A 10,039-nucleotide genomic window follows, 5' to 3' on the forward strand; every position below is an offset into this window, starting at 1 on the left:
CAGTGAGCTTAACATCAGTGATAGGGAAATTATTGTAAAAAATTCTGAAGGACAGAATTAGTCTCCACTTGGAGAGGCAAGGATTAATCAGGGATAGTCAGCATGACTTTGTCAAGGGAAGATCATGTCTGACTAATATGATTGAATTTTTCGAGGGGGTGACTAGGTGTGTGGATGAGGGTAGTGCAGTGGATGTGGTATACATGGATTTCAGTAAGGCTTTCAATAAAGTCCCGCATAGGAGACTGGTCAAGAAGGTAAGAGCCCATGGGATCCAGGGTGCCTTGACACATTGGATCCAAAACTGGCTTCGTGGCAGAAGGCAGAGGGTGATGGTGGAAGGTTGTTATTGTGACTGGAAGCCTGTGTCCAGTGGGGTACCGCAGGGATCGGTACTGGGTCCCTTGCTGTTTGTGGTCTACATTAATGATTTGGATGTGAATGTAAAAGGTATGATCAGTAAGTTCGCAGATGACACCAAAATTGGTGGGGTGGTAAATAGCGAGGAGGGTAGCCTCAGTCTGCAGGACGATATAGATGGGTTGGTCAGATGGCCGGAACAGTGGCAAATGGAATTTCATAGAATCATAGAATCATAGAGATAGGAACAGGAGTAGGCCATTCGGCCCTTCGAGCCTGCTCCGCCATTCAATGAGATCATGGCTGATCTTCGTCTGAGATCATAGCTGATCTTACCAGTTCAGTACCCCGTCCCCGCCTTTTCTCCGTAACCCTTAATCCCCTTAGCATTCAGAAATATATCCAATTCTCTCTTGAAAATATTTATTGATTTAGCCTTCACAGCCCTCTGTGGCAGGGAATTCCACAGGCTCACCACTCTTTGAGTGAAGAAATTCTTCCTCATCTCTGTTTTAAATGATTTGCCCGCTATTTTTAGACTGTGGCCCCTGGTTCTGTGCTCCCCTGCCATTGGAAACATTCTCTCTGAATTCAGCCTGTCCAGGCCTGCCATAATTTTATATGTTTCGATGAGATCCCCTCTCAATCTTCTAAACTCCAGTGAGTACAAGCCCAAACTATTCAATCTCTCCTCGTAGGTCATTCCCGCCATTCCAGGTATCAGCCTGGTGAATCGCCGCTGCACTCTTTCCATGGCAAGAACATCCTTCCGCAGATGGGGCGACCAAAACTGTACACAATACTCCAGATGCGGTCTCACCAGCACCTTGTACAGCTGTAGTAAGGTATCCCTATTCCTATACTCGAACCCCCTTGATATGAAGGCCAACATACCATTTGCCTTCTTAATCGCCTGTTGCACCTGCATGCTCTCCTTCAGTGACTGGTGCACAAGAACACCCAGGTCCCTCTGCACTTCCCCATCTCCCAATCTATTGCCATTTAGATAATAATCCACCCTCCTGTTTTTACCCCCAAAGTGGATAACCTCGCATTTATCCACATTATAGTGCATCTGCCACGTATCCGCCCATTCCCCCAACCTGTCCAAATCGCACTGTAGCCTCCTGACATCCTCATCAGAGCCCACCCCTCCTCCTAGTTTAGTGTCGTCAGCGAATTTGGAAATATTGCATTCAATTCCCTGATCCAGATCATTTATATATATTGTGAACAGCTGGGGTCCCAGGACAGATCCTTGCGGCACCCCGCTGGTCACTGCCTGCCACTCCGAAAACGAGCCGTTTATTCCAACTCTCTGTTTTCTATCCGCCAGCCAGCTCTCTATCCACGTTAATACTTTGCCCCCAATCCCATGAGCCTTAATTTTGCATGATAATCTTTTGTGTGGAACCTTATCGAAGGCTTTCTGGAAGTCAAGGTACACCACATCCACTGGCTCTCCCCCATCTATTTTACCAGTTACTTCCTCAAAAAATTCCAGCAGATTAGTCAAACACGATTTACCCTTTGTAAATCCATGTTGACTCTGTCCGATCCTTTCCCCATTTGTCAAGTGCTCCGCTATTTTATCCTTAATAATGGACTCTAGCATTTTGCCCACAACCGATGTAAGGCTTACTGGTCTATAATTCCCTGTTTTCTCTCTACCCCCCTTTTTAAATATTGGGGTAACATTAGCTACCCTCCAATCCATGGGTACTGTTCCCGAGTCAATGGAGTTCCGGAAGATGATCCTTAGAGCATCTGCTATCTCCAGGGCCACCTCCTTAAGTACCCTAGGATGTAGTTTATCAGGCCCCGGGGATTTGTCGGCCTTCAGTCCCCTCAACTTACCCAACACCATATCCCTAGAGATACTAATTTCTGTCAGCTCCTCCCTCTCATTAGTCCCTATGTTTGCCGATATTCCTGGGAGGTTATTTGTGTCCTCCTTTGTGAATACAGAGCCAAAGTATGAGTTTAATTGGTCTGCCATTTCCTTATTCTCCATTATATATTCTCCCGAATCGGACTGCAAGGGACCGACTTGGGATTTTACCAGTCTTTTCCTCCTGATATACCGATAAAAGCTTTTGCAGTCTGTCTTTATGTTTGCTGCAAGTTTACTTTCGTATTCTATTTTCCCCTTCCTGATTAATCCCTTTGTCCTCTTTTGCTGTATCCTGTACTGCCCCCAATCTTCCGGTCTGGTGCTTTTTTTTGCCAGTTGATATGCCCTTTTTTTTGATTTTATGCTGTCCCTAATTTCCCTCGTTATCCACGGTTGAGTCACCTTTTTAGGTTTATTTTTATGCCAAACCGGTATAAACATGTTCTGTAATTCTTCCATTCTATCTTTGAATGCTTGCCATTGTCTATCCACTGTCAATCCCCCCAGAAACACCACCCAATCAATCTTACCCAATTCCCGTCTCATACCCTCGTAATTCCCTTTATTTAAGTTCTGGACCTTAGTCTCTGATTCAATTTCCTCACTCTCCATCTCGACTGAGAGCTCAATCATATTATGATCGCTCTGACCCAAGGGGCCTCGTACAAGAAGATTGCTGATAAGTCCCTTCTCATTGCACAATACCCAGTCTAAAATGGCCTGATGTCGAGTCGGCTCCTCGACATATTGGTCCAGATAACCGTCCCGAAAACATTCCAGGAATTCCTCCTCCTCAGAATTTTTACTAATTTGGGTAGTCCAATCAATATGTAAATTAAAGTCACCCATGATGACAGCTGTGCTCTTATCGCACGCTTCTCTAATTTCCCTTTTTATGCCTTCCCTCACCTCCATATTACTATTTGGAGGCCTATATATCACACCCACTAACGTTTTCCTCCCCTTGCTATTTCTCATTTCTACCCATACAGATTCCGTTTCATCCGAGTTAATATCCTTCCTTTCCATTGCATTAATCCCCTCCTTTACCAGCAATGCTACCCCACCTCCCCTACCTTTTTGCCGATCCTTCCTAAATATTGTATATCCCTGGATGTTAAGTTCCCAGCCTTGCCCACCCTGCAGCCACGTTTCTGTAATCCCAATCAAATCATACTTGTTTACCTCTATTTCCACAACTAATTCATCCACCTTGTTCCTAATGCTTCTAGCATTAAGATACAAAGCCTTCAGGCTTGCTTTTTTCACACTCTCATTATGAATTAGTTTGGCCCTTTGTGTTTCTCTCCTTTGCTTATTGCTTCTCACCTTTCTACCATCTATTTCTAACTTCATATGACTTCCCTCTTTTCCACTACCTAGGTTCCCATCCCCCTGCCAAATTAGTTTAAATCCTCCCGAACCGCCCTAGAAAATATTACCCCGAGGACATCGGCTCCCTCACAGTTCAGGTGTAGACCGTCCCCTTGGTACAGGTCACTCCTCCCCAAGAACTGGTTCCAATGCCTCAAGAATTTAAATCCCTCTCCCTTGCACCACTGCTCAAGCCACGTATTTAGCTTATCTATCTGAAAAGTGTGAGGTGATGCATTTTGGAGGGACTAACAAGGCAAGGGAATACACAATGAATGGTAAGACCCTAGGAAAGACAGAGGATCAGAAGGACGTTGGTGTGCATGTACATAGATCCCTGAAGGCAGCAGAACAGGTGGATAAGGTGGTTAAAAAGGCATATGGGATACTTGCCTTCATTAGCCGAGGCATAGAATATAAGAGCAGGGAGGTTATGATGGAGCTGTACAAAACGCTGGTTGGGCCACAGCTGGAATACTGTGTGCAGTTCTGGTCGTCACACTATAGGAAGGATGCGATTGCTTTGGAGAGGGTGCAGAGGAGATTCACCAGGATGTTACCTGGGCTGGAGCGCTTCAGCTATGAAGAAAGACTGGACAGGCTGGGGTTGTTTTCCTTGGAGCAGAGAAGGCTGAGGGGGTACCTGATTGAGGTGTACAAAATTATGATGGGAAAATGGGATTAGATTAGACAGGGCCTGATGGCTGGCGCGTTCTGTGCTGTATAACTCTATGACTAAGAACTAGAGGGGAAATGAGGAGAATTGTTTTCACACAGAGGGTTGTTAAGATCTGGAACACACCATCTGAAAGGATGCTGGAATCAGGTTCCACAGGAACTTTCAAACGGCAATTGGACATGTACTTGAAGAGGACTAGTTTGCAGAGTTCTGGGGATAAAGCTGGGGTTTGGGTCTAAATTGGACAGCTCTTTCAAAGAGCCGGCAGAGACATGATGGGCCGAATCACCTCCTTCTGTGCTGTTAGATTCTATGATCAGTGTGAACATGCTGGTGTCTCTTAAGGATGTTAGAGCTTATAAAGCTCTTCCCACAGTCAGAACATTTAAAGGATCTCTCGTCAGTGTGAACAAGCTGGTGTAACAGGAGGGTGGATGACTCCGTGAATCCCTTCCCACATTCGGAGCAGATGAACGGTCTGTCCTAAGTGTGGAGGAGCCAGTGTCTCTTCAGATCCCCGGAGCGTTTAAATCTCTTCCCACAGTCAGAACATTTAAAGGATCTCTCGTCAGTGTGAACTCGCTGGTGTGTCAGCAGGGTGGTGGACTGAGTGAATCCCTTCCCGCACTCGGAGCAGGTGAACGGCCTCTCCCCAGTGTGAACTCGCTGGTGTTGCTTGAGTTCCCCGGAGCGTTTAAATCTCTTCCCACATTCAGAACATTTAAAGGGGTTCTCTCCAGTGTGAACAAGCTGATGTTCCAGCAGGGTGGATGACCGAGCGAATCCCTTCCCACACACGGAGCAGGTGAACGGCCTCTCCCCAGTGTGAACTCGCTGGTGTTGCTTGAGTTCCCAGGGGATTTTAAAGCTCTTCCCACACTCAGAACATTTAAAGGGTCTCTCATCAGTGTGAACTCGCTGGTGTCCCTTCAGCTCCCCGGGGCTTTTAAAGCTCTTCCCACAGTCAGAACATTTAAAGGGCCTCTCATCAGTGTGAACTCGCTGGTGTCCTTTCAGATCCCCGGGTCTTTTAAAGCTCTTCCCACAGTCAGAACACTGAAATGGTCTCTCCCCAGTGTGAACTCGCTGGTGTGTTTGCAGGTGGGGTGAACAAACAAATCCCTTTCCACACACGGAGCAGGTGAACGGTCTCTCCCCAGTGTGTAGGTGTTGGTGTCGCTTCAGCTCCCCGGAGCTTTTAAAGCTCTTCCCACAGTCAGAACATTTAAAAGGTCTCTCGTCAGTGTGAACAAGCTGGTGTGTCTGCAGGTTGGATGACTGAGTGAATCCCTTCCCACACACGAAGCAGGTGAACGGCCTCTCCCCAGTGTGAACTCGCTGGTGTTGCTTGAGCTCCTGGGGGATCTTAAAGCTCTTCCCACACTCAGAACATTTAAAGGGTCTCTCATCAGTGTGAACTCGCTGGTGTCCCTTCAGCTCCCCGGGGCTTTTAAAGCTCTTCCCACAGTCAGAACAGTTAAACGGCCTCTCGTCAGTGTGAACAAGCTGGTGTGTCAGCAGGGTGGTGGACTGAGTGAATCCCTTCCCACATTCAGAGCAGATGAATATCCTCTCCCCAGTGTGGAGGCGCTGGTGTTGCTTGAGCTCCCGGGGGATTTTAAAACTCTTCCCACACTCAGAACATTTAAAGGGTCTTTCGTTAGTGTGAACTCGCTGATGTTGCTTCAGATACTGGGGGCTTTTAAAGCTCTTTCCACAGTTAGGACACTGAAATGGTCTCTCATCAGTGTGAACAAGCTGGTGTTCCTTCAGATCCCCGGGGCTTTTAAAGCTCATCCCACAGTCAGAACATTTAAAAGGCCTCTCCCCAGTGTGAACAAGCTGGTGTTGCTTCAGTTCCCCGGGGCTTTTAAAGCTCTTAGCACAGTCAGGACACTGAAACGGCTTCTCGTCAGTGTGAACTCGCTGGTGTCGCTTCAGTTCCCCGGGGCTTTTAAAGCTCTTTCCACAGTTAGGACACTGAAATGGTCTCTCGTCAGTGTGAACTAGCTGGTGTGTCTGCAGGTTGGATGACTGAGTGAATCCCTTCCCACACACGAAGCAGGTGAACGGTCTCTCTCCAGTGTGAACTCGCTGGTGTTGCTTGAGCTCCTGGGGGATCTTAAAGCTCTTCCCACACTCAGAACATTTAAAGGGTCTCTCATCAGTGTGAACTCGCTGGTGTCCCTTCAGTTCCCCGGGGCTTTTAAAGCTCTTCCCACAGTCAGAACACCGAAATGGTCTCTCCCCAGTGTGAACTCGCTGGTGTGTTTGCAGGTGGGATGAACAAACAAATCCCTTTCCACACACGGAGCAGGTGAATGGACAGTCCCTGGTGCGACTGCGCCGTTGAACTTCCAATGCAGACGGGGAACTGAATCCCTTCCCGCCGTCCCCACCTTTACCCGGTTTCTCCCCGGTGTGACGGTGCACGTGTCTCGCCAGGTCAGGCAATCGGCTGAATCCGCGTCCACACACTGAACACGTGTGCGGTCTATCATCGCTGCGATCGCTGCTTTCTCCTTCCATGTGCAAAGGCCGATGATATTCAGGTCCGGATGAATCGGGCGATTCTGTCAGATCTTGACGTGATGTTTGGTCTGAGCTTCCTGCCTGTAACTGCTCCACTTCTATAACCCTGTAAATTGAGATCAGAAAAGGGTCAGAGGCAAACTGTTGTTTAATTTTCCCCTTTCTGAACCTAGGGGCAGTGAAGCTGATTTTCAGGCCCCAGCTGCTGCACAGGTTGGTTGAAAGGATCAGCAGTAATGGCGGCTGCAATACCCACAAGCCCCCGCGCTCCAGAAAGCGCTCTGTTGACGCTGAGTCCCGCGCATGTGCTCATGGCCCCCGCGCTCTCCCTCCTGCTCCACAATCACCCGTCCCGATCGGTCCGCAATGCGCATGCTCAGCGCACAAAACCCCACGGTTGGAACATCGGGCGCGCATGCAGAGCCGCAACATCTGGTATGCGTGCGTGGCTCAGGTGGGGGCGAGTCGGTGTTTCGCCTCAGCCGCCAGGGAGGTGCGCCGCATGCGCAGGACGACCCAACATTCTTCCTGTCAGCAATCACTCCCTCGTTTCTTTAATAAAACAGAAAATGCTGGAAATACTCAGCAGGTCAGGCAGCATCTGTGGAGAGAGAAACAGAGTTAACGTTTCAGGTCGATGACCCTTTGTCAGAACTGCTTGTTCTTTAGTGTCAGCCAGTGACTCAGATGGTAGCACTCTCGCCTCTGAGTCAGAAAGTTGTGGGGTCAAGTCCCACTTCAGAGACTTGAGCACCGAAATCTAGGCTGACACTCCAGTGCAGTGCTGAGGGAGTGCGGCACTGTCGGAGGTGGCTTCTTTTGGATGAGACATTAAACTGAGGCCCTGTCTGCTCTCTCGGGTGGATGTAAAAGATCCCATGGCACTATTTCCAGAAAGATAGGCTTGCATCGCCTTTCATGACCACCAGACGTCTTGAAGTGCTTTACAGCCAATGAAGTGCTTTTGAGGTGTAGTCACTGTTGTAATGTGGGAAAGAGCAGGGGAATTATCCCTGGTGTCCTAGCCAATGTTTATCCCTCAATTAATATAACAAAATTATAGATTATCTGGTCATTATCACATTGCTGTTTGTGGGAGCTTGCTGTGCGCTAACTGACTGCGGCAGTTCCTACATTACAACAGTGACTACACTTCAAAAGTACTTCATTGGCTTTAAAGTGCTTTAGGACGTCCGGTGGTGGTGAAAGGCGCTATATAAATGCAAGTCTTTCTTTCTTCACTGATCTCACCAGCGACCTCTTCTGGCTGATAGTTGATTGACAGCCAAGAGTCCACGCATGCGCACTGGGATGGCGGTTTGGGCCGAGTCCGACACCGCGACCCCTCCCGGTCACCAAGGGTAATAACCGCGCATGCCCAGAAGAGACCAACCCCCCTCCCCCACTCGGAGCTGCGCCTGCGGAATCGGATCCCATCGGACGGAGTTGGCGCAGGGCATTCCGGGGAAAGGCCTTGGTGTCGGTTCCAGAGTCGCGATCGGTGACGCAAAGTGAGTTTTCTCCGCTCCGATTGGGTGGTGGATCGCGCGGGGTGGGGGGAGGGGTGGATCGGGAGAGAATAAAGAGAAATAGAAAAACCTGAGAGTCCACGAGGCCCCGGACCGAGCGGCGTCAGTTAGACGGTCCACGTGATCTTCTCGGAGACACGTGACCCGGGCCCGCGGCCTGATTGACGGGAGCTTCTGACCATTAGGGAGCGAGTGGGGCGGCGCTGGAGGAGCGAGCCGGCGGCGGGTCCTCCAAGCAATCGGGAAGCCCGAGGGGTGGGACTAGTGCCGGCTGATTGTCTAATCCGCAGGGCAGCGAGTTTCTCCAGTCCCTTGTTCAGGGCCCGGGGCCAGGGGAGGGTGTGGGCCTTTATTCCCCTTATTGGACACAAGGCTCTTTGTCTCACAATACACTGGCTCAGGTTTTAATAGAGACTTTTTTAATTCATCAATAAAGCCAGTTAAATCTTGTGGAACAAAATATTTAATATTTGGGAGTAAAAATACTGTTATTTTTCCTCTGTGGAATTTGTTAGTTTCAGACAATAACAACGATTTGTATTTATATAACGTCTTTAATGTAGTAAAATGTCCCAACGCGCTTCACGGCAGCGTTATAAAATAAAATTTGACACCGGGTACAAACCAAGCATATTCCCATAAGGAGGAAAGATGGGGCGTCCAAAGCTAGAGCTCCCTGGATGACAAAGGATATCGAGGTTAGAATAAAACAAAAAAAGGAGGTTTACGACAAATGTCAGGTACAGAATACAGTCAAAAACCAGGAGAATACAGAAAGTGGGGGAAATTGAAAAAGGATATATGAAAGAAAGACTTGCATTTATATAGCGCCTTTCACGACCACCGGACGTCTCAAAGCTCTTTACAGCCAATGAAGTACTTTTTGAAGTGGAGTCACTGTTGTAATGTGGGAAACACGGCAGCCAATTTGTGCTCAGCAAGCTCCCACAAACAGCAATGTGATAATAACCAGATAATCTGTTTTTGTTATGTTGGTTGAGGGATAAATATTGGCCAGGACACCGGGGATAACTCCCCTGCTCTTCTTCAAAATAGTGCCATGGGATCTTTTACATCCACCTGAGGGAGCAGAAGGGGCCTCGGTTTAAAATCTCATCAGAAAGACGGCACCTCTGACAGTGCAGCACTCCCTCAGCACTGCACTGCATTGTCAGCCTAGCTTTATGTGCTCAAGTCCCTGGAGTGGGACTAGAACCCACAACCTTCTGACTCAGAGGCGAGTGTGCTACCCACTTTAAAAAAAAATTATACTTTATTGAACATTAAGAACATTTACAACATCGTGATCATTACATTGTATGATACAAATCAATTCCACCGCTCTGCACAGCCATTCCGCCACCACATTTTAACATCAAAACCTGAAGTTTAATTTGTCACCTGTAACATATATTAATCGATTGTACTTTAAAAATTGGTGGTAAAATACTGTCCTTAAATTCCTTTCTGAATAAAACATCCACAGAGCCTTATAATGATCTTTTAGTGAATATTTAAAATACTCTTTTAGATTGATTCTCCTCCCCTTAAAAAACAGAGCATTCCTTCTTTGCACAATCACGAACCTAGCCAAACTGAACATTAAATTAATTGCCGCTCCGCTAGACTCTGGCAGACTCTCCTGCAATCCCCATCTCAAAATTGAGTCCC

At 47.9% G+C, this 10,039-nt stretch overlaps 1 protein-coding gene across 1 annotated transcript; it reads right to left on the reverse strand.

Annotated features, from left to right (window-relative positions):
- Positions 1-3,713: 3,713 nt before the first annotated feature.
- Positions 3,714-8,140, reverse strand: LOC147119446 (uncharacterized). The gene is made up of 2 exons (XM_085984095.1): positions 8,098-8,140; positions 3,714-6,706 (listed from the first exon to the last, which is right to left on the reverse strand). The coding sequence occupies exons 1-2, from the start codon at positions 8,138-8,140 to the stop codon at positions 4,791-4,793; spliced, it is 1,959 nt and encodes a 652-aa protein (XP_085840221.1). The 3' UTR covers positions 3,714-4,790.
- Positions 8,141-10,039: the final 1,899 nt, after the last annotated feature.

The sequence above is a fragment of the Somniosus microcephalus genome, chromosome 4 (assembly GCF_052327205.1).
Source record: "Somniosus microcephalus isolate GS21.2 chromosome 4, FLI_Smic_1.0, whole genome shotgun sequence".
Taxonomy (NCBI): Eukaryota; Metazoa; Chordata; class Chondrichthyes; order Squaliformes; family Somniosidae; genus Somniosus; species Somniosus microcephalus.

Coding starts and splice junctions, on each gene's coding strand:
- LOC147119446 (XM_085984095.1), bottom strand. CDS start 8,140: ATGCGTGGACTCTTGGCTGTCAATCAACTATCAGCCAGAAGAG. Junction 6,707..8,097: donor TCAACTATCAGCCAGAAGAG/GTCGCTGGTGAG, acceptor AACCGGGTAAAG/GTGGGGACGGCGGGAAGGGA.